General features: G+C 41.3%; 1 protein-coding gene across 1 annotated transcript in view; it reads right to left on the bottom strand.

Annotated features, from left to right (window-relative positions):
* HOMER1 (homer scaffold protein 1) overlaps positions 1-23,506 on the bottom strand; it is a 94,442-nt gene extending 70,936 nt beyond the window's left edge. The window contains exon 1 of the mRNA XM_064403599.1: positions 22,370-23,506. Within this exon, the coding sequence (XP_064259669.1) occupies positions 22,370-22,374 (5 nt within the window). The 5' untranslated portion in view covers positions 22,375-23,506. The remainder of the gene's footprint in view (positions 1-22,369) is intronic.
* Positions 23,507-24,879: the final 1,373 nt, after the last annotated feature.

Raw genomic sequence — 24,879 nt, 5'->3', positions numbered from 1 at the left:
TTTGGAGCTTTACGCCTGAAGGCATAAAGGTATTTACCAACATTAAATAATGTATAAAATACATTTTAAATTGTAAATTGCTTAGCAAATAAAATTACATGAGACAAAAAACCCCTGTATTACAATTAAGAATTCACAACATTTTTCCCCATGACCACTACCAGGACACACAGCATTGCACAGAAATCTAAACACATTCTAATATCACTAAGATACTGATAAGATGGCCTTCTACAGTAGAGTGACTGTATCAGTTGACAAGGGGAGGGCTGTGGATGTCAGGTATCTGCACTTATGTAAAGCCTTTGACACATGCCCTACAACATACTTCTCTCTAGACTGGAAGAGATGGATTCAATGGATGGACAGTTTGGTGGATAAGGAACTGGTTGGACCATTGCATCAAGAGGGCAGTGACTAGTGGCTCAGAGTCCCAATGGACATCAGTTTTGGTATGTTCATCAAACACAGACAATGGAACTGACTGCACCCTCTGCAAGTTTACACCTGACCCCAAGCTGAGTGGCACAGCTGATGAACCTGAGGGATGGCATGCCATCCAGAGAGACCTGGACAAGCTCTAGGAGACGGCCCATGGGAATCTCATGAGCTTTAACAAGACCAAGTGCAAGGTGCTGCACGTGGGTCAGAGCAGCCCTGGCACCAACACAGGCTGGGGATGGACAGATCACAGCAGCCCTGCCCAGAAGGACCTGGGGGTGCTGGTGGCTGAGAGGCTGGACATGAGCCAGCCATGGGCACTCCCAGCCCAGAGAGCCACACGTGTGCTGGGCTGCATCCAGAGCAGGGTGGGCAGCAGGGCCAGGGAGGGGATTCTGCCCCTCTGCTCTGCTCTGCTCAGACCCCACCTGCAGGGCTGCAGCAGCTCTGGGGCCCCAGCACAGGAAGGACATGGACCTGCTGGAAGGAGTCCAGAGGAGGCCACCCAGATGATCAAAGGGACAAAACACCTCTCCTATCAGGAAAAGCTGACATAGCTGGAATTGTTCAGCCTGGAGAAGAGGAGGCTCTGGGGAGACCTTACAGCAGCCTCTCAGTACCTAAGGGGGCTACAAGAGCAGTGGTAGAGGGACTTTTTTACCAGGGCATGCAGTGAGAGGACAAGGGGCGATGGCTGCAGACTGAAAGAGGGCAGGTTTAGATAAGACATTAGGAGGAAATTCAATACCATGAGGATGGTGAGACTTTGGAACAGGCTGCCCAGAGAAGATGTGGCTGTTCCATCCCTGGAAGCACTCAGGGGCAGGCTAGATTGGGCATTGAGCAACCTGGTCTAGTGGAAGGTGTCCCTGCCCACATATGCAGGTTAGAATTAGATTATCTTTAATGTCCCTTCCAATTCAAACTATTCTAAGATACTATAGTTGTCAGTTTCAGTTTAGCTATGTTTTAATGACAAACTGATTGCTGTATTTTTTAAGGAATGTTGCCATCAAATTCCAAAGATATTAAGTACCACAACTTTAGGTTGAATTTAACTTTTTAGATATTTTGACTCTCATTTTACAGGTGTCAAAAAACATACCCTTTGACCTGCCCTCATTTTATTTTCAGAGGTATGTTTTTAACACTTTTTTTCCCCAAAACATATTCCCTCAGAATTTTGGGTACCTGTAGTCAAAGGGGTCTAATTTGACCTCACTACAAAGGCGTACATGTGAACTCAATGAAATATCTCTATTGCTCAGCAGAAGAGCAGCTTTCAGTAGCAGAATTGTATTACTCAGCTGGGAGCCAAGATTCCTTGAAGGTCACCAGATGACAGACGTGGTGCTGTCCTATGTTGGGTGTTGGATGAAATGACAGAAGTATGTAGACTAGATCAGAGATAGCAAAACAGAGTTTCAGTGAAAGATGAAGAAGAAGGAAGAGAAGCCAATGGGATCAATGCACATACTAGTTCTCCACAGAAATGTATCCTCAGCATCAATTTATCTTTTCCTTGTAAACCACCAAGCTATAGGAGGTTGCACACCTGTTTTCCTGATCTAAATCTCTTGTACACAAATGTTATGCAAAGGTGACTGGCATTTATAGGCCTTTTGTTTAACAGAACAAACTAATTCTTTTTGCTCTTTTGAATATCTACAATTACTTCTTCAATCATACTTAAACTTCATTCGTCTTCAATATTAGGTCTATTTTATAATTTACCTCCCAGTTAAGTAATATCAAGGGATGCATATTAACATAATGCACCAGCTCTTTAACCCTGGAAAATTAAAGAGCCCATCAAAAAATGGGAAACAATCTTAGAAGCCTACCAACTGTTTTGATGAATATTGACATGGAAACTATAAAGGTTCTGACCACGTTAATGAAAGATCAAAGAAGAACTGAATCCAAGACATAGATGTGTGGGTAATAAATATGCATTTGACCAGCACTGATGCTCAGTTCACTCCCAGTACATCACATCCCAGTATATCACATAACAGGTACTTTCAACATACCACAGGTTAGGATTTTAATATGTAAAAGGTAGGTGAGTACTATATGGCTGAAGTGAGTGTCAGTGAGCTGTTCAGCCCTGGGATGCTGCTCTCCAGCACTGTCATCACAACATCTTCCATAGCGCCACCAAAATATCCTCAATTTGTTTGATGAGGTGGCCTGCATGTTCCTGTTGATTGCTCAGCAGTGCTGCTCAAGACAAAGCAGAGCACTTTGCAGGGCAGAGTGTGGGTCTGGCATAGCGCAGTTAGGTATGGAACAGTATAAATGAAGCTTACCTATACTTCTTTAATCACTTCTGATAAAACTACAGTTACAGTCTTTTCTTTCCATGCTTAAAGAACAGCTTTACTGAATGACAAGCTGTCTTCGCTCTGTGGAAAAAGCATAGCTCCCTTTGTTAAACGAGTTGGATAAATCATGATTTTGCCAGATTACTGGGGTAATTAGGATTTTTCTGACAAAGACACTAAACTTCATATGACTCTAGAATTAGACCACTGTTTTGATACTTGACAATGAACATTTACAAAGATTATTTCTGCAAGCTAATGGAAGTTATGTACTATATATCTACAGGATTAAATGTGTTATAGAACCAGTCACTGATGCACCACTGAAGTCCTTCAAAGCTGCTACACAATTACATCATCTGCACTTTTCTGTAGCAACATATTATATAGAACTACTTAAATTTTAGATTTCCTAAAACACATGTGAACATGCAACACATAATGTATAAAACATATAAAATATTTGTAACTTCGGCCAATACATCTTCACCTAAAAGTTTTACTCTTCCATTATCCACCTAAGGACAAGATGCCCTCCCAGTCTGGAAGTTTCAATCAATTCAGCTGAAATAATATTAATTTTAGGAATATTAGTTAAATAGGATGATAGCTTCCTCTTTTGCCTTCCTAGGTGGTCAAACAATTAATATGTTTTTTAAAATTTATAATGTATATTTCTATATATAAAAAATAAGTCTTCTACTTTCCACAGGATTACAGAATAAGCTGAGTTGGAAGGGATCCTCAAGGAACATTGAATCTAACCATTGGCCCAGCATATAGCACCATCTCCTCCATATAAAGTTCAGAAAGGAAGAACATCTTTAAAGAGGAAAAATCAATCCTGTAAAAAACCAAACCTCCCTACCAGTTTCTTACTCTTCCCTCTCGTCTTTTCTCCTTTCACCTTTCTCTTTTTTTTCTTTCATTATCAGAAGGTACTCATTAAAGACATTAATAGGAACTAAGGCAAGAACCTCTTACTAACTACAAAGCAAAGTAATTAATTTTTCCAGAAATATGCTGATGCTGAACAAAAAGAAAACAAACTAACAAGAATGCCATAGTAACACAGTTTGACTATTAGAAATGTCCGCTCAGGCATGTAAAAACATTAAGGCTCATATCCTGCTCTTCTTAATTGCCTTAGGCTGCAACATTACAGTGGTCAGACAAAGACTAACAAGAAGTGGGAAGTCCTCCTGGACCCAAAAAGCAATGTGATGAGTAAAGAAGCATAAGAAGTATCACTTCAGCAAGCATGTGTAACAGGCTTTTCCACAATCAATACAGAAATTCATTCATTGATATGTGATCAATCCTAAACTCAACTTAGGAGATAAACCTGTTTACTAACAGTTAAATAAATAGTTTCCAACCACTCTTTCCATTTTGACACCTTAACATAGCCTTTACAAAAAAAAAAAAAAATGCAGACTGCTCAATACAATAAGTGTTACATTAATCAAAGATTGCATAAAAGAAGCTTAAGTTAGTATAGAAGGTTAGAAAGTACTTTCCTTGCTAATTCATAATTAATATATGCTTCATTTTTAAAAAAAAACAAACCTATTCTTTAGCATCTGGTACTTCTACAGCACTAGTGTTAAAGACCTCTTTTTGCTGATTTCTTCCCTCACACTATTACTTACCATGACTCCAAAATTACCTTGAACGCTATAAAGCCTGTAATTTCTGAAGACGGGGATTCCATTGTCTTAGTTACTCTGAAAACAATAATGCAACTGAAAAGAAAGTATGAACCTCTACAATGTTACTTGTAGATGTTCTACTTGCCTCCCCTTAGGGAGGGTTGATGATGCTAAAAAACATGTAAAAAATTAGATGCAACCCTCCCTTCCTCCTCCATACTCGGCTAAATTGACAGTGTTTTGGCAGATGAGGAGCTGCACTATGTAGGATGAGGTGAACTTCCCTGTATGGACACAAGACCAGGCCAGGATTGCAGACGAAGACAAAAGAGGCATGGGTGTTGACTCTTAAGCAAGAGCTGGAGCAAAGAGCTGCCCAGGCAGAAGCAGACAGCAGACACCAAAATAGGCTAACACTGAGTGACTGTGGCTCATGGGGCAACTGAGTTTTTTAAAAAAAGGAACAACCACGGGAATGCCTGCCATGTGGAAGTTTTAAATTTCTCAGCAGAGGTATTTTCCCGACAGTAAGACAAAAAGGGAATGAATAAGCATGTGTGATGGGGGTGTTCTTACTCAGCTCAGTTTTGATAGTGAATATTCCATGAGATTCGTGTCCACGTCTACATCTCCAACATGGATCTTACAAACTCCAGTGCATTATCCAGACTTCCTGGCTTTGATGCACATGGAGTCCACATACAAGACTGCTTTCAAAACAAGTCCAACCAAATGTGCCTTGCAGATTTTTTCTTGTTGCAATCAGTGCAAGATTTCATCCACCAGGTTTCATAAAAAGAGTTTCAGAGGAAGATAATGCCACATGCAGACAAAAACAGGACAGTATTTCTGTGCTCAAAATGGGAGTGCAACCACACTCCAAGCTGGTTGGAGTGGTGAAGGCTGGACACAAAGTGTGCTGTCCTCATGCCATTACAGTCCTGGGCACAGCAGACCCTGCCATATGTCTGTCATATGGCAGGGTCTGCAGTGTCCAGTTCAAAGCAACAGGAAACCACACAATATTCCATGTTCATAAAGTGCTCTGAAGTCTGATAAAAATTGTACACATCTGGGGGAAAGTATTGCATAACACTGGCTTCCAATGTATGGAAACTGTTCGGAAATGTAATCCTTTTCTAGACAGGATATAACTGACAATACCATCTTGAAGTTAAAATTATGGAGTTGAACAAACACACTCAGAGGACTTGTCTAATGACTACAACTTCAGATTTTGCTTTTTGTCTTACACACAACTTTAATGTACAATGTACATATACAATAACAACTTTCATATCTCAAAACAAGCTTTGAGATAGCAAAAAAAGTGGAAGTTACAATCATGTAACCAAATCAAAATCTCTCCCATCCCACCAATGGTTTATCTAGTTCTACACCTATATTCTTAGACCTGTTTTTGCTGTTATGTTTTGGTTTATTTGACGACAGCAAATGTTTAGAAAGTTGCTACAAAAAAACTTGTTTTCTGTATACAGTTATCAGTTAATATGCAGAACTGCCTATTTACCTATAAAGTTCAAAATACAAGCTTTACAGACAGTGCTGTAGCTATGTAACACTGCACAGGCAGTGCCTTCAAGCATTTTCTAAGCTGTTTTGTTTCCATTTAATAATCAGCTTCTAGTATTAGATTTTTAAGCACTTAGGAGTTAGCATAGCATCACAAGTAATAACTGCCATTCTTCAGGATTTGAGGGGAGAAAACTTATCTAGAGACTTTCACTAAACCTGTTAGGTTATGTAAAAAATACATTTACCTTAGCCAGAAACATAATTATTTACTGTCCATTACATTTTCAAGGACCTGAAGTTTTAACCAATTTGCTTCAGCTTGAAGTAGGATATTGCACAGTACTTAAAGAGACATAAGGTATGGGAAGTCAGCAGCAAATAATTTCGTGATTACCAGAAATCTATTATCTTTGAAATGTCAGTGCCTCTATAAAGACTAGTGAAAAATCTGTGAGCTATATGGACAAGCAGAGGGGAAAGTTGAACTCTATTTGCATTCTTTAACACCCACACTTTTGAAAAGGAAAAACAAACTAATAAAAAATCCAAACAACAACCTTGAAACATTTTACTGTGGGCTAAGAAGTATATACAAAAAATGTATTTATACAGCTAAATGCAAAGAATATAGTTTTGTACAAACCAGGTTAAATTTGATGCCTATGAGCAGACAGAACTCTGCTTAAGTCAGCAATTATGGACTTCCATTAGCAGAGAAACTGTTCACTTGTAATAATTGCATCAATTAATAGAAGTTTTATATTACACAGCAGGCAAGTCAGGAGAGCACGTAACTTAAAATATTTTAATTCCTTTTGGTAACTCTTTGGCACATCCGCTAAGGTGGATGGCAGCTTCAGAAAGGTAACAGAGCAGGTGAAGGGACTGGAGCACAAGTCATATGAGGAGCAGCTGAGGCAGCTAGAGGAATATAGCCTGAAGATAAAAAGAGACTGAGGAGAGACCTTGTCACTGGCTACCACTATCTCAAAGGAGGTTGTAGCCTGGTGGGGGTCAGTCTCTTCTCCTAGGTAAAAAGTGATGGGACGAGAGGAAATGGCCTCAGTTTGCACCAGGGGAGGTTTAGAGTATGTATTAAGAAAAAAATTATTTACGGTAAGGGTTATGGAGCAGAGTGCCCAGGGAAGTGGTGGAGTCATCATTTCTGGAAGTGGATATGGCACTTGACAACATGTTTTAGTGGTGACCACAGTGCTGGTTCTAGGCTAATTGTCTAGGCTAATTGTTACAGGTCTTTTCCAATCTTAACAGTCCTACAATTCACAGGTATGCAATCCTATAAAATAGTCTGTTTGGGGAACAAATGGACGATTCCGTACGTGCCAATCTCAACCAAATGCTCAGGAAGCCCACACATGGTACCTTCCAGAGAAGGAAGGGAAAGAAATGAGGTAGGGGAGTTTCATACAAACAGGCACTGTAAGACAACCACTGACAGTTTAAAATGTATTGCCATCACACGACATCCCAAGAGTTAGGATTACCATACCCTGGAAAATATAGCTCTTGCTACTGAACAAAGATGAAGACAAATGAGAAAGTTTACTTAACCTCATTCCCCTTCCATCTGAGCTTACCTTTCGTAAGGGACTCATGAAGGATCTTAGTAAACTTTAGAAGAGTAAAGAGCTTTTTCCGCTGCACAGATTTACATTGAGCTGTAGGACAGTACAGGCATTACAGTCTCACAAATTTAGTAACATCAACAGCATGAAAGGTGGCAGAGTTGCAAAGCTGAGGACAAATCAGTGCCCAGTACTTAAAATTAAGGCTTATATTATACAACAAAGAAAAATCCCAACAAAACTTTTAAATTTTTGGTATAATGACAGTGAACATGGAGCTGTTTACACAGTTCCATGTTCACTGTCATTATACCAAAAAATTTAAAAGATTAATAAAGATACCTGTTTGTTATGTATAGTGCAGTTAAACTGATTTTTTTTTTTAAGAAGGAAAATAAACACTGGATTTGCTTTCACTTCTGCGATTTTCTGGGTTTGTTTCAAATGCCTGTTCTCCAATGCCCCCATATGCTGTTATTGTATGCTGCTCAAGTTCAGCAGGTAAGCAACCAGCTGAAGTGCTGCAGGAAACATGCACAGAAATAATTTATCACTGACTGTAAAAGTTACTCCCACAGCCGAATGATAGTCCATCTCTCTAAGATTTTCCTTTTTTTGTCCTTCACTCGACCTTGAAAAGCTCATTTTCATAGGAGAAATCAAGGGAGAGTTCTGGGAATCAAATGAGATAACAAGAAGTGTATTATCAAATACTCAGCTTTATCTTCCTAAAGCTGTCACTTCAGTTTAGTAATTTATTCCAAGAATATAGGTATACGTATCTTCATAATTTTTCTAGGTACCTAAGCGATTATTCCTCTAAATTGTGCAAGTAAGTGGACAAAGGTAAAACGTTTACCTGAATAAACATTTACCTTAAATTTGTTTTAATTACAAAATTGGATAGAACTAACCATTAATTTTTAATAGCTTAAGAGCAGCTAAACTATGTTAGGTTGAATTTTAGAATAGATATTTATCTATAGTGAAAATACCAAGAAATCATTACTTAAAAAAATTGTAATTTCTTCTTGAATTTTGCTCTGTGTGAAAATTCTTGTCAGGAAGCCAAGAGAGGAGTTCTTCTCTCTCTAGAACTAGACAATTAATTTTAAGATGTACAGCTATTTTCCACATCTAGTCACTAAATGTATTTATTTATCAGACATAAACAAAAAACCCCCAACTTAATGTCAGGTTCTAGTCTATGAAAAAAGAATCCTGAAATAACAGTGTAATAAGGTATATCTGAAAGAAGTCTAGATATTAACATTCCTACAACAGCCCTTACATGCATTAGGCTAAGCTATGCTGTATCTGGAATAAGAAACAAGCAGGCAATGAATGGTCTAAAAATATTCATTTCTCTCCATTCTACAACAAGGAAATCCAACTTAGCCACACTTGCAACACAAGCAGAAAAGAGAAGAAAGCAGAAAAGAAGAAATACCATTATTCACACTTGTTAGTAAAATAAGTTTAGAAAGGCCTGAAAGCAATCCACAACCAGGCTTTCTAGTTAGTTTCCCTAGTTCTTTGATACTCTGTACATAGACAAATTTTCCTTTGCAATCTTTATCTAAAATCTCCCTGCAAAGGAGTTCTGTCAGTCAGACTACTCTTAGAGAACTCATGTAAATATTTTAATGGAGAATATTAAGTAGTTTAACTGCTTAGCTTGAATTTCTACTGTTATTTCACACAGTACTTTATTACATAGTCATGCAACAATTAAGTTATAGTTTCCTGTCTTTCTGCACCACCTGTTTTCTTGAGCATAAATGAATAGATATTTTCTATATTTTTTATTTCTATATATTTTATATTTCTATATTTTTCTACATGGTCCTCAGGAACAATATCTACAGTCTTCAGAAGCATTACAAGAGCTACAATTTAAAGGGGAAAAAAAAACAAAAGAGAAAAAAAATAAAGAAACCCCTTAGACCAGTAGTACAAACACAGATCTGCAGATAATAGAAGCAGAGGGAGTAAGAGCACAAAGTTGCTTTGTGATCCAGAGACACTGCTAGTGAAGCAGGAGTTCGTGTACTGCTCTACAAGCAGGCACAGCAGCAGTTTCCTTTCCAGGGGCATGGAGAAGGATGAGGAAAATGAGGAGGAAGGCTCCAGATGGAACATAATTTTCAATCTCTGCAACCTCCAGAATGCAAGCCTATTCATGACCTGCATGTTTTCCTTTTCACATTTCACAAACACCCTCAAATTAATTTATGGATTCTTGAAGATCTAAAGTTCAGTAGTTTCCTTTGCAAAACAATTTTCATCTTGTGATAAGGGCTGTTTATGCCACTCACAAGCAACTAATTAGACCAGTTGATGCTCACTAAACAAGGTGAGAATTAAGCCAAATTGCATGGGACCACTTAGGTGCTCTTGCTGAGGCAGAGATAGACAGAAACAGCACCTTGCAAGGTCTTTGGTGTTAATCATAGTGGTCAGTGGGATTTAAGAGTCATACGACAACACTGGTAGAAATGTCACCCAGAGCAGCAGATTCAGAAAATTGACAGACTGAAACTCCTCACTTTGTCCTGACATGAAAGCTTAAGACTGTCTGTAAATCAACGCTCTCTGTTCTAAAGTTCGGTTGGATCAATTTAGTGGCTGTAATAAAATTCTTCAGCAGCACTGACAAGTGTCATCATGCACAGGTAGTGCAGTATGAAGGAAGAATAGAGGGATGGCACTAGGACACGAAGCTACGTAAATCATTGAAATAATAAGAGTGGCAATCCCACATTATCTTATATTCCATAAAATACAGCAGAGTTCAATAAACAATGTAAATATAATATTTTCTGATTTGACATTCACTGTGATTTTGCATGCTCCATCAAGTCTCATCATTGCCTAAACAAGAATTTCTGTTCTGATGGCTGTATTTTACAGCTATGGAGCAAAGTGGCAAAGCTGAAGCTTTTGACAAGAGACTGATGAGAATTCTGGAACCTAGAAAATAATAGAAGAAATACAAAATCACAGAATCAAGTCATCATGTGTTTCCATTGAGATAAATGGCAATTATATGGTAAACAGTGATACTATTTAAAAATAGTCTAACTGCTGTTTTTCTAATCATCTTTTGACTTTGAGAGACAACGCTAAAATAATACTAGTCATAATTTTGTTATTATTAAGACTAGACGTCTTGGCAATTTGTTAACAGCAGAAAACCCAAGGAATACATATCCTCCTTGTTTATTATTCCGCATTTGGAATTTGTCTCAAAGATATGTCTGTACTAAAATGAGGTTTCCTCATTTGGCACCACAGTCTTTACCAACTTCTCTTTGCTTTTTAACAGCTTTAATTCATCTTCTTATTAGCTCTAAACTTCCATTTTGCTTCCCTGTAGACCTTCATACAGACACAATCACACCTCCTCACCACTTCTCACCCAATCAACCACATCCACTCCATCTTCTTCCACATCTCCAGGTTATTAATTTTGATATGTTTTCTCCATGTGAAAAAACTTTTTCTTTAAGTGGGCCTGGCACTTATCACACCTTTCATTTCTAGCTTAAAACCCACAAACAATATATTTGATATTAAGAATTCGTCAGTTAACAGTTTTAAGAGCTTTTGCACTTAACCCTCAAAAATAAACACCCTGAAATAAACCACTAGCACTACCACATGCTGACTGCAGACACCGCAAAGCTGAACTCATGCCTCCACCAGCACCAATGGAAGTATCAGAACTGACATAAGAAGGGGCTGAATAGACATGCATTTCATCACCAGCACTTGATCTTCAAACAATTTGCAATCCCAAATAGAGTGCTACAGCTGCATGATGAGTTTCAAAGGAAAAAAAAAAATCACTGTTCCACATCAAAAGATGAGAACTGGATAATTTTATTTGTATCAAGGAGCTGAATTAGACTCCTAGAAAGGTAAACAAATTAATTTTATATTCATAAATAACAAATCAATTTGAATCACTCACTGAGCACTACAGGAACTATAAAGACTCTTTAATTCTCTTTCAACATATTATTACCATGCCAGCAACTTTCTCCCTTCTGATAACTTACAGCCGAGTAAACACTATTGAATTTTGGATGCAGTGGTTGAACCTATATTGACCTGTAACTGGGAGTCCCAGGTCTGTTTCCTTGATTGTTCACAGCACACTTATGCCAAAGATTCTGAGACACCCAAATATCATTCCTGATAGGTATTGCAGTTTGCTCATTGGATCACTGAAGGTATTCCAAAGATGGCTCCAAATCCTGTCTCTCCTAATAACATGCTTCGCACTGTCAGGCAACCTTCTACTGTAGTGAGATACAAAATAATGATAAAGGACAAAATCAATTTTTAAATATACTAGTATGAACACACACTGAGCATGGAGCAAAGAGTCCTCTGCACAGCCCCTACAGTAGCTGATAAGACAGGTTTGCATAGTAAGCATCAGTCAGGGAAGCACTTAGGCGAAGTGCTGTGCCATGGGGATGAACCTCAACAGGCAGAGGACAGCCACACCTGAACTAGACTGTTCATTCCACTGATAAGCAGCTCATGAGGGGAGAGCAGTCAATACTCTCTACTTGACTTGGGCAAGTCTTGTGACACATTTGCTCACAACATCCTCATTCAAAAATTCAGGAAGTGTGGACTGAATAAGTGGACAGTGAGATTGATTGAGAACTGGCTGAATAGCAGACCTCAGGGGATCAAAATCAGTGGGAAAGTTGGAGGCCTGTCCCTAGTCGTATCCCCCAAGGTTCAACACTGGGGGACACCAGTGTTGAACGGTTTAACTTCCTTGACATATGAAAAAGGCCGGATTTCCCCTCAGCAAATTCAGTTATGATACTATGCTGGGAGGAATGACACCTTCAAATTCTGTGCAAGCCTTCAGAAGGACCCTGACAGGATGGAAAGAGAGGTATAGATGAAAAATCTGAAATTCAGCAAGTGCAGGGTCCTGCACTTGGGGAGGAACAACCACAGGCACCAGCCCAGCCTGGGCCTGACCTACTGGGGAGCAGCTCTGTGGAGAAGGACCTGGTGGTCCTGGTGGACAGCAAGTTGTCCATGAGCCAGCAGCGTGTCCTGGTGGCCAAAAAGGGCAATGGTATCCTGGGGGCATTGAGAAGAGCATTGCCATGCAATGGAAGAGCAGGTTATGGAAGGTCATCTGGCCCTTGTACTGGTGAGGCCTCACCTGGAGTGCTATGTCCAGTTCTGGGCTCCTCACAGCAGAGGCCACAGAGATGATGAGGGGTCTGGAGCATCTCTCTTATGATGAAAGGCTGAGGGAGCTGGGGCTGTTCAACATCAAGAAGAAACAACTGAGAGGGCATCTCATCAGTGTATACAAGTATTGAAAGAAAGGGTGTCAAGACAATGGACCAGTGGTGGACCATGTTTTCAGATGTGCCAAGCAATTCAACAAGAGGCAATAGGCAGACACTGATCTGCCTAGGAAGTTCTACCTGGACATAAGGAAAAACTTCTTTACTGTGCAGTGATTGAGCATTGGAACAGATTGCTAAGAGAGGGTGTGGAGTCTCCTTCACTAGACAGAGATATTCAAGAACCATCCAGACACAATCCTGTGAAATGTGCTCTGGGGATGACCCTTCTTGAGCTTGGAGGTTGGACAACATGACCTATAGTGGTATTTTTCCCATTCTGTGATTCTGTGAAGATGACAGTTCTGGAAACACAAAACAGCATCAGTACTAGCCACAGCATAGGTATTGCTATTGAAATAATGTCAAGAAACATTTTCTCACTGACAGCTCATGCACTTCCTTTGATTGTGCTGGTGGAGGCTGGTAAAGACAAAGTGTTATGTGTTGTACTGGAATTAGATTAGCAACCACTTTGCAAACAGCACTTCAAAATTTAGCTTATAATTCTGAAAGGCACTTATGATGACCTTAGTTCTAACCCCAAGATAGCAGGTGGGTGTCAGGGCTTCACTCAGATGAAAATAATTTTAAAAAATCAGGTCTCAGAACACTGCTTAGCATTTTGACAAACTGACAAAAAAAAAAAAACCAGCAGAAGTTTTGGCTCCAATTGCCTATTTTAGAGGCCTATATTTACCAGTTCAATAAAAATATTCAGCAATACTGAACTGCATGCTACTACAGTTAAGAAGCATCTAATCAAAAAGCAAGAACCAGTGTTTGTTAAGAGCTAGTTATTTTAGCATGATTTTTTTTTATTAACAATTTTACTTACATGGTACCTGAATGAGCTGGTAGGGCTCCATGCCTTCAAAACCTATGTGTGAAACAAGAACTAGAAAAGCCTCTCTCGTCCCCACTGTTGCATAAGTAACAGAATAGATATTAAATGTAAGAAACCAAGCCCTAGTGTTTCTGTATCAATGAAATAAACAGTGGCCAAAACCGAGCAGGTTCATTAGCTACTTACAGAATGCTTGCATTGCAAAGTCAATTTTAAAGAAAACTGCATCTAAAAACATTTTAAAGCTGTATGTTAGAAGTGGTATAGTCTTCCCAAACTGGAGCACTTAGGTGCTCCCAGAGTTATGTCCAAAAGAGGCTTAACTGAAGCATCAAATACTAGTCCATGTAGCAGAAACTGCTATTTCCCACTCACTAACAGATTTTGTGTTTACAGACTGGTTAATATAGTAAATAGAATGCCATGAGCAGGAAGTACTTATACCATAGTTAATTGCAAAAAATTTTCCAGTGTTACAAGCAAATGAAGAGTAACAGTTATTCAGGAAGATGAACAGTATAGATATAAGAAAAAATAATGTAGGGTGCCTTGAATAAGCAAATTCTTCAGTTTTACAAAAACATTAGCCAGTGGCAGAAGAACCAAGACAAAAAGACAAACATGACGATGGAGAAGAAGGTAACCTTTGCAAGATCTGGATGTGAGTTCCATCTGTAAAGGCTGACTTAGTGCAAGTGATTTGAGGAGTACCATGTCCATCTCTGAGCACTCAAGACCAGCAGTATCCTTTGAATGTTGGATTTGCTGTTGTTACTAAGGAGGAGAAAAGGACTCTAAATATATTTTAATGCCAAGTGAAATTGTTCTTTGTAAGAACAATTAGAGAAGAAGCAGATTGCCTTTCTTTGTCTAAGAACTTCACCCCAGAATAATATTAAGTCTCCATTTCTGCTAACAATAAAAGTGGCATATTGAAAAGGACCCTATAATACTCATCATCATTCCATCCCAGTAATAGAACTACTCTAGCTTTTGTTGTAGTCTGATTTTAAAAACTATAATTAATGTGGACAAAAGAGGAAGTTCTGGTTTTTTTTGGTTGGGTTTTTTTTTTTTTTTTTTTTTTTTTTTTAATTTCTATGTCACATTTAAGCTCAGGAAATACATAAGTCTGAGTAAAAACTACTTCAGATCTCGAGTGGCCCATTAAGATCCATTGTAAGAGACATGGGCAGCATTTACATTCAGATATGAGGTTATCTAAGGCAATTTAGTGTTCAGTGCTCGTTTCACAAAATCCAGCCAAAACAGACCATTCTTTAATCATGTACTTCAGCACTGGTGTCTTTTTTATGAAAACTTCTCAAAGATTCTTTGAGTTTTACTATCATAGGTAGCCAGACATATTATCTGAGCTCTGCAGTAATTCTAAGAACCATAAGTACCTAGGACTCCAATTGCAGTACACCACCTATTCCCAAGCACTGCTAATTGTTTCCTAGTAAAAGTCAGTTCCTCCACATGTCTAGATGTAGAAAAGGGACTTACACTCAAATGTTGAAAAAGCACTTGGAAATTAGTATCTAGAAGCTGAAATTAAGTTAAATTCATCAGAAGTGTTCCTGTCTAATTGCAGGTTAAATCTTTTAGTCACACACAGTCGGTGAAAAACCCAAGTCATGCAAAAGCAAAGTGAATCACCTGAATATCTGCTTAGAACCCCAGTTTACTGCATACAGCCATTTGACAACAGAGGTACACAGCACATATTATTGCATATGCTTATTTTTGTTAGCATGAGAAGCACCAAGATACTTGCCATGGCTGTGTACTCCACAGTAAGTCACATTGGAGAAAACAGTGTTTGTTCCAATATCACACAGTATATTCTTCCAGAATTTTGTACAGACAAGCCAGGGCTAGCAGTCTGATGGAAATGAACAGGCCTAAGTAGGTCTAATAATTGTGAGATTACATGTCAAAGATTATTTATTTCATCAACACTTCACCGTAAAGTGTCGACCACTTAAAGTTATTATTCAGTTTTCAAAACTCAGGGAAGATCTCATCATATGTCCTGTTAGAAGAAGAGATTCAAGATTAACTATGGATCCAAGACTACAGCATACTATTTATACAATAAGTAATTTAAAAGCACTTTAAAAACTCAAATTCTATACCCAGCAATATAACCTATTATCATTTGGGCTTACTGAGTTTGTTTGGGTTTGGCTGTGGTACTGTTCTGTTTTACTACAAAATACACTATTCAAAGGGGAAAAAAATAGCATTTCTCAATAAGCTGAGATTCAACCTAGTGGACAGTCACAAAAAACCTTTCCAGACCTGATCTGCAAAACTGAGGAGCAAAGTTCAATAGGAGTAGGTCTGAGTTCAGACCTTTTTAAACATTCCCTACAGAGTAAACAGACAGTGCTGCAGTAAAAAGTAGGTCTATCCCACCTGTAGTTGCCCCTCCCTTGTGCACAACCCTGTATTTCAGTCAGCTACGTTACAGAACTGACATAGCTCACTGCACAAACACTGGTGCAGTAGTAGACAAGTGGATGAAGCAGGGCTTGCCTTCTGTGAGTCCCACCATTTGGTGGCAAGATCTGTGAAAATTTAATAATCAGGATGTTTGCAAAGAGCACAACCACAAACATCAACACAACAGTGCCTGTGAATCATTTGCATGTATGTAGAGGAGGAAGAAAAACCTGAGAGGAGCTATGTACTTCAAGTTCTCCCCTGCCATTACAGAAAACAAGCAATGCAGTCTGCTTAAGTAACCTAACTTGATAATTGTAACTAAACCAGAAATCATGACTAGTTACTGGAAATGTCAACAGATACTTGTATCTGGCAATCCAACATCATCTATGGCATGTTTAAACAGTATATTCCTAGACTAATTTTTTAACGATGACTGGCGTTCATCACTACTTGCCACCAAAGAAGTGTATCACAGTGCAGTCTGTTGCCAGAAGCATGATTGTGATGCAGCTCCAGAAAATCAATGTAGTATTGAAACACAGTTCCATTACTTCACCAAATGGAGTAATGCCACTACCAGGACTCTGTGTAGATAAAACAGAGTTCCACACTGCATAGTGCAAAGACCAGGTAGAATAAACCCACAGCTCCCTCTAGCCTCTTCTCCCCTCTAATATTTCTGTCCTGAACACAATACTAATTTTGGTGGATCTCACATAGCTGAGCCTTGGGAAATATAAAACAATTGAAACAGAATGGGGAAAAGAGGTCTACTATCAAAACTGGATGTAAAAGCAGATTTTTCATAATGCAATGCTTTCAACACCCATTACACCTTACCTTTAAGGCTGAGTATATCTGAAAAAGCCTTGCAGGAAGAACAGCACAAAACCCTGAACTAGAAAACATGCTCTTTGAATTTTATTTTATTTTTTTTTTACAGAAAGCTTTCACCTAAGTAGGGTTTTTAAATAGGGTGTTTAAATACATGTTTCATGGTATCTTTAAAATAGAAGGGAAAAAAACAGAAGAGGTGGACTCTGGGTTTTCTTCACTTTAAATAATACAGAATACTTAGTTTCTTTGTTCATTGTCACAGTTAACAGTTACTAACACTAAAACAACACACATGGGGAAGCCTGAGAGTCTTCTCCAGTGCAGAACTGTCCCAGAGGAGGTGCATATTGATAAAACACAGCCACATATACATATACTCATGCAAGGTCGGTTCCAGACCTAGTCACAGCCTGCCTGGGTATGAACACACCACACGGGTTTCCTTGCTAAGCACCTCTTAACTTTTAACCTGTGGACTAGCAAAGACCTTGGTCCTTGGTACTTATTTTAGGCCTCAACAGCTTCCAAATTACAGACATCTAAAGGAGAAGAAAAACTAAGTTCTAGTCTGAAGTATCTGCATTGTTTATATGGTATGGAATACCTTAGAAAACGATAGCTTCAACTAAAACACTGTCCAAGGCACCTACACAAGAAAAGCTACCAGTAAATTAGTGTTATATCATATCATAATGCTCTTCTCTGAAGTACACTAGTGCATAGACACAGATTTGAAAGGCAATGATTTAAAGAGTGATTAGCTAAAAGCCCTTAATCAAATTACAGTTTTATGACACAATCATAAAAAAATAAATGTTTTGCAACAAAAATTCCCATAAAAGTGATACCTAAATTCAACTTAAAACTTCTACTAACTAGCAGGCAGAAATACTTTGCTCAGCTCTAGTTAAGTGTCGTTGCCTTCCCCGATCAGAAGTGCTGACCTGTTACAGAATTATAAGCCATTGCAATCTCTGTGGCTCCAAGACTGCACATTTCCTTAGATACTGGCTCAACATCTAGTTGAGTCCTGCAAAGATAATGGTAACTATGATAGAGCAAACACTGTTTTGAAAAAGAAATCACAAGAACACACAGAACACACACACACCTGATGCTTGCCTTGAGAGTAAATATAATGAGAATAAATACTGAGAATAAAAATAATCTCAGCATAATTAATTGGAAGGACTTAAATGTTTCTTTTCAGAAGTAGGATTTTTCCAAAAGGGTTGGCCTATAAAATCTTGATAATGAGTGGAAGTACCAAAAGAAATCAATTGTAACCTTAATTCATTACAAGTACCTTCACTAGATCAGCAATCAACCCCACATGATGCTCAGGATACTCATTTATATTTTACCAGGCCAGAAGATCTGGTTCAGATTTCTCATGCTTGTTTTGAAGTCATAAAGTGACTGCGACAGAATATAATTTAAGCATGGTAAAGTCTACACATATTGTTCTCTGAAAAGTAGTTTATTAACCATTTCAGGCTGACTTACATGTCATCTGTTTTGGTATTTATACGTTACCAATTCTTTACAGATAATCGAGTTTTGTTATCTGTAGAACTTGTTACACTCTCCATTCTGCTACAGAAGACAGCATAAACTACTTTGCTGCCATTGCTTTCACACAATAAGCATCTTATTTTACCCAAGACAGCAAGATGGCCAGGAGTTGCAGTAACACTGAACTACTGCCAAGAAGCTACACCTTTTGCTCTATCTGAAGTATTTCTGTGGAGGACAGCTGATAGAAGTGTTGCTAAAACAAAGTCCGGGGAACGCTACCATTAAGTCTTGTGGGAGGAAAACAGGTTAAAGAATTTGAGTCTGGACGAATTCAATGATCAATAATTCTTCTGGGTCCCAAGTGCTTTACCGTGTTCACGTCTTGTTACCCATATACAGAAAGCAAACTGAAACATTTCAGGACAAGACTACAGTTTGTCTTGTTTAAAGAAATGTGTTCAACTAACTGCACATACTTCAAATAGAGTAAGATTTAGGAGTGCAAGCTGCAGACTACCAAAAATTAAAATACTTATTTCTAGGCAAGTGCAGCACTAACAAGTACACCCTAAAATACTAATCTTTCTCAATATTCTCCAGCCAACTTACGAACCCTAGTATTCTAATTCTGCCATCTCAAACTGACATGTATCATAACCACCTTTATAAGGATAACATACTAAATATAGTCCAACAAAACTGAAGATGAAGCCTTTATAAAGACACCTTGACTAACATGACATGACAGAGATGAGCACATCTTCCAGAAGCTTTTACCTTGTAATTCCTTACAATTCAGCATGAACTATGGAAGAAGCAAGTACCAAATTTAGATATTTGTCCATAGTTGTCATGTAAAGGCCATCATGTGAAGTAGTTATAGAAAGACTACACATCAATAAATCAAGAATTAATACTAGATATACTGTTTAATAGGACATCAATTTCTGCATCCCTACCAGTATTCACAGCTGTGCAGCTTTCCCATTGTGTCTGTAAAGAAGTGTATTCATTCCAGCCTAAACAACAACTGCATCCCTGTCTCTACTTCCCCTGCTCACAGATTGAAGTACAAGCAGTACCAATAACAAGAAAAATATAGCAATGGCTCCAACTGGAAACACAGTACATACCTAGACAATGCATAGGACAGCCTAAGCTGCCAATGTAAATCCTGAGTATGCTTTAGAGCTGTTATTTGAGGATTTTTAATGGAATCAGACTCCTGCTCAAAGAAGACTGATTGGGCAATACTGGCAATGAACACATGAATACATGTTATCAACTAGGACAGAACACATGTTTCTCTGTTAAAGAGTATTATATTGTATGTGGTCGGTCCAACAAAAGATTGTCCACAATTGTTATATCATTCATCAGTAACTATTGATAAGAATTTGTTTTTATGCAACAGGAATGAGGAACTGGGAGAAATGAGACAGACTGGCAGATAGAGAAACAAGAAAGGACATCCTGTGTGTCTGGCCTATACAATCCACAGGACTTGATACACTTACCTTCTGTGAGATGAAAGACATGCACAGACATACAGGACACAGCCATAATAAAGTGTCCTGAACTACTCTACCTTTCTCTAGTTTCAAGTTTCTCAAAAAAATGTTTAATAGCAGCACTGGCCCAAAGCCCAGTTACTCACCAGTTGGTTTCCACCACACACCCAATTCATAATTACCTGGCTTGCCTGATGGTATTGCATGTGCTGAATATTGCACAGCAGAACAGTGAATTCTTCATTATATGTAATTAGACTAAGAAGACCCCTGCCGATTTGGCAAGCCAACTTCCCTCCCCCAGATTTTCTGTATTCTAACCATTGAAATAGATGAGCTCTCCACCAGCGAGGTACTACAAGATCAGTCTACAAACTCACATAGCATACCAATACCCATTCAATACTGAATATAATAGACCATCATGTGACCCATGTACATTGAATTATCAATGATTTTGCAACTTGCTTCTAGAATGCACATTTTTTTGTATAGATTATCATCTGTTGAATTAAAAGCCCAGTGCATCTTGGTTTAGAAATATTCTGAAATCCATGGGTACTTTCATTTAGAAATTAATTCAAAACAGCTACCAAATCAAGACCTCTGCTCGGAACAGTAACAGATGTCTGATACTTGACCATAGTTGCACCAAGTAGGTGCTGGCCCTGGCCTTTGTTGTGCTCACTCAGATTTACAGAGATGCAGGCTTATCAGTAACATATCCCTGCATTTCAGAGTTCGTCCTCCTTGTTAGAAGATGGTCTGCAAAGGAATTCTATATTGCAATACCCCAAAGCATACTGTCTAAAATGTCTTTAAAATATTTGCTAGCAAATTTAGTGTTCTTGACCTTAATGGGCCAAGATACCACTCAAGTCATCGCACCAACAAGTGTGGTATTTTTAAACTATTTCAGCTCTCTAGAGATAGGGATTTGTAGCATTTATTAAGAAGCTATGACACTAAAACACTAGGAGAACTGGAGTTCTGGAGACAAAATATTTGCTCAACAGTTCAGTGGATTTGTAATATGATATGCTTAACCCAAATATCTACAAACACAGTATTGATTTTAAATCAATGAGAAGGTTTTCATTATTTTAATTTTACATAATCATGTGTGTGATTAGCCATTTTAGGTATATATCCAAAAAAATTATCATATCATTTAGACTTTTGGCAGAAACGTCATTTTCTTAGATGTGTAGACATTTGCAAGTTTGCGTTTATTCTGTTCGAATTTTTTAATGGAAAGGAAGACAACATAAAAATAAAAACAAGCCTAAGAAGAAAAGAGTCATTCCTTCCTACATCTTGACCTGTGACCCCCAGTGATTGCACAGAGACAAGGATGCAGCTGTTATCACCACATATGCAAGGAAGTTAATAAATTGAAGAACTGAAACGTCCTAAACAGCTTGAGGAGACATATGTAACTCCCACAGTAATATGCCAATTTCACATCCGAATTCCTAAGTGACCAAATTACAAAGGATATAATTTGTAACTTTTGTAGACTGCGTCTACCTTGCAGTTTGCCAGATCATACCAGGTTTCTGTTGCTTTGGAACACGGATGATTTTCCATTCCACTATCAGACAAGCCCGGCAGTGTGGATTATTTTTTTCAAATCACTATACAAATTCCTAAGGATATGACTGTGGAAAGTTTTCATAGGTATCTATGTCACATTTTTATCTACCAATTTGTATGAGATCTGACCAATTTTATAAATTTTATTCTTTCTAATTTCCTTAAGCTCTCAAGTGGATTCTCCAGTGTACTACGGAAACTGCTGTGAAGCCGAGTTCCTCAGAGCCTTCAATTTATTGAGAAATTCCCACGTAGTTCCATATTCTCTGAAGACTCCAGAAGAGTGAAAGCGAGCCTTCCCTGTTCTGGAATTTCACCCTAGCACACTGAGTTTAAAGCAGCCGTTTTCAGGACGGAACATCACCTAACCACCCGGGAAAGATCCTCACATTGAGGAACTGGGAGCCGAGACGGCTCTTCCAGAATTCTGATGTGGCTACGGCGGAGGCAAACCTCTGCAGATCGCGGTGCGCCCCTCACGGATCGCACGGCTCTCCCCTCACCGGGCTGAAGCACGGCACCGACTGCAGCAGGATTCCTGCCGCTGGCGCACCCCGCCAGCGAGACCCCTCGACTCCGTGCGCATCCAGCAGCGCCCACAGCTCCGCGGGCGGCCGCTCCCACCCCCAGCCCCGGCACCAGCCCGGCGGCCCCCGCGACATCCTTACCCCATGGCGGCCGGCAGCGCCTGGCACCAGTGGTGCCGCGTCCCCGGGGCGCTCCTCGCCGCGCCGGCAGCTCCGCAGCCCCGTGGCGGCGGGGCCGCTGCTCTGGGCTCGCCGCAGCTGCCCGGGGCCGAGCGGGGCCGCCCGCGCCCTAGGGAGCGCCCCCCGCGGGCCGGGCTCCCATGGCCACCGGCCCCGCCGGGCGCCCGCAGGCAGCGGCTCCGGCCCCCGGGCGGGCGGCAGCGGTGGCTTCGGGGGCGGACGAGTCCCCTCCTGCAGGCGAACGGGGAGGCGCTCGCCTTCTTCGCGAGGGACTGGCGGCGGCTGCGACGCTTCTCGCCGGGACGTGCGCGGCCGCGGAGGGCTCCGTGTGCCTCAGAGGCGGAGCGGGATGGGGCAGGCGGTGCGCACAGAGCTCCACGCCGACGCTCCCCCTAGCACCGCCGCCAGCAGCGTGGCGGGCACGGTTGCATTTTCCCGAGAAGGCAGAGCGAGCCGTGGCACCGGCGCTGGCATCGGACTCCCGGCGAGAGGCCGCTACCGATTGCGAGCTGCGGCCGCGCGTCGCCCGCGGGCACCGGGGCGCCGCGTTCCCCCGATCCGCCCGCCCGCCCACCCCCGGCTGCGGAGATGCGGGGCACCGCTCCTCCTTCCCGCGGCGGCGGGCCCGCTCCTCGCCGTCACGCCTTCCTCTGCAGCGAGCGGGCGGGCATCGTCCTGGGGCGCGGCGGATCGGTCACTGACAGCGGGCGGCGGGAGGGGCTGCCGCCGTCGAGCCCGCGCTGTTCTGCGGCGGGGCCGTGGGCTCAGCCCCGCCGGTGGGACGGAGGGAGGGAGCGATGGCCGCCTCAGGCGGTGCCCGGCTGCTCAGGCGCCACCGAGCCGCTGCCTGTGCCTGCTCGCATCCCCCGCCTCCGCCTCACACCTCCGCCACCGCCCGCTCGTCCCCTCGCGGCGGATAGGCGCAGCCGCCGCGCGGAGCCCGCTTCCGTCCCGCTCCTCCTTCCCGGGGAACGGGAAGGGAAGGGGCGAGAAGAGCCGAGTGGAGCCGCGCCCTGCCCTACAGCCCCGCGCCGCACGCGGCCAGCGCGCTCCTGCCCGCGGCGGCACCTGCCCGCTCTGCCTCCATCCTCCGCCCGGGGAGCTTTAAATAGAACACGTCACCGCGCTCCCCTACGCACCGACGTCACGCCCCGCTCCCGGCGCTGACGTCACCGGGGTGCGGAGGATGATGTCAGAGTGGTCCACGCCGCCGGAAGCTCTTCTATAATAGGGAACGGCGGCGGGGGGAGCGGAGCGGGGAGGGCTCGGGGTGCTGGCGGCGCCCAGGCCGCCTCCTCCCGCCCCCGGCCCCTGCGGCGCCGTCACCACGGCAACGCCGCGCCCGGCGGCTCGGCGGGGAGAGCCGGTGTCACGGAGTCGCGGGCGAAGGCGGTGCGGAGCCCTCTCCGGAACGTGGCTACTGCAACTTCCCAGCCCTCCGCCTTGCCAAAACACAGGCCCTTGTCCTCATGCTCTGCAGACACTCTCTAGACACTTAACACAGACAGCGTTACCGGAAAAACGGGGAAGAAAGACGGCAGCCGTTCTAAAATTGTCCCCCCAAAAACGTACATTCCCGCACATCCACGGTAGTACTATCGAAAAGAAAGAGGCAGCGCTGTAAGCTGGATAGGACCTACAATATTTGGCTGAGTTCTTCAGTTGTGCCTTGCAAAGAGCAAGCTTCTAATCAATCACAGTTGCCCAAGCTCCAGCACCGTGTATTATCTTGTGGGGATATATCTCATCTTAAGTTCTGCAAATACTTCCATTAATTCTCTGAGATTCCTTCAATTTCTAAACATTAGGTTTAACTACACCAGTACACTGCCAGTGGCATTGGGATGCCCCAGGTGGAACATGCTCCTTGCTAGGATGTCTTTCAGTATTTTCATGGCATTTTCTGTTTAAGTGAGGTTGTAGCTACCAGAGGCAAACTACGATGAGCATAAGAGGAAGATATTGATACCATACTAGATACCAATCCACACATAAAAATTGAAGAAGCCCAGAATATTACCAGTGTGTGTTACAGAATTGTAAAGCATGATAAAGCCAACCACGTTGAAGCTGTTGCTTCAACAAAGGGTTGCTTGCCCTCTTATAGAACCTCTATTATTTGTGACCAAGTGTATCCCATTAAGGAGCTGGCACAAAAGACAGCTCAAGCATTCACCTAACAGTCTGATCTTCCTAGAGTCAGGATGCACATTTCCAAAACTTATTTTAATTTACAGATGCATGTTTTACAGACTCTTGTTTCAACATTTTGACCTCTAAAAGTAATCAGCTATGGGAAAAGCAAGGATGATAAATTAAATATCAAGGCAAACCTCCCCCAGTCACAAACAATCATAGGAAACCCAGCATGAATCATTACTATGGGAGTAGCAGTAAGGCATACTTCTTCACAAGGCAGAAAAGAACAGCTTCCTCAGTTGCCCATTTCTCATTTCCCACACACCACCTCA

The sequence above is a fragment of the Passer domesticus genome, chromosome Z (genome assembly GCF_036417665.1).
Source record: "Passer domesticus isolate bPasDom1 chromosome Z, bPasDom1.hap1, whole genome shotgun sequence".
In the NCBI taxonomy this organism is placed as follows: Eukaryota; Metazoa; Chordata; class Aves; order Passeriformes; family Passeridae; genus Passer; species Passer domesticus.
This window is presented reverse-complemented; position numbering and strand designations above follow the sequence as displayed.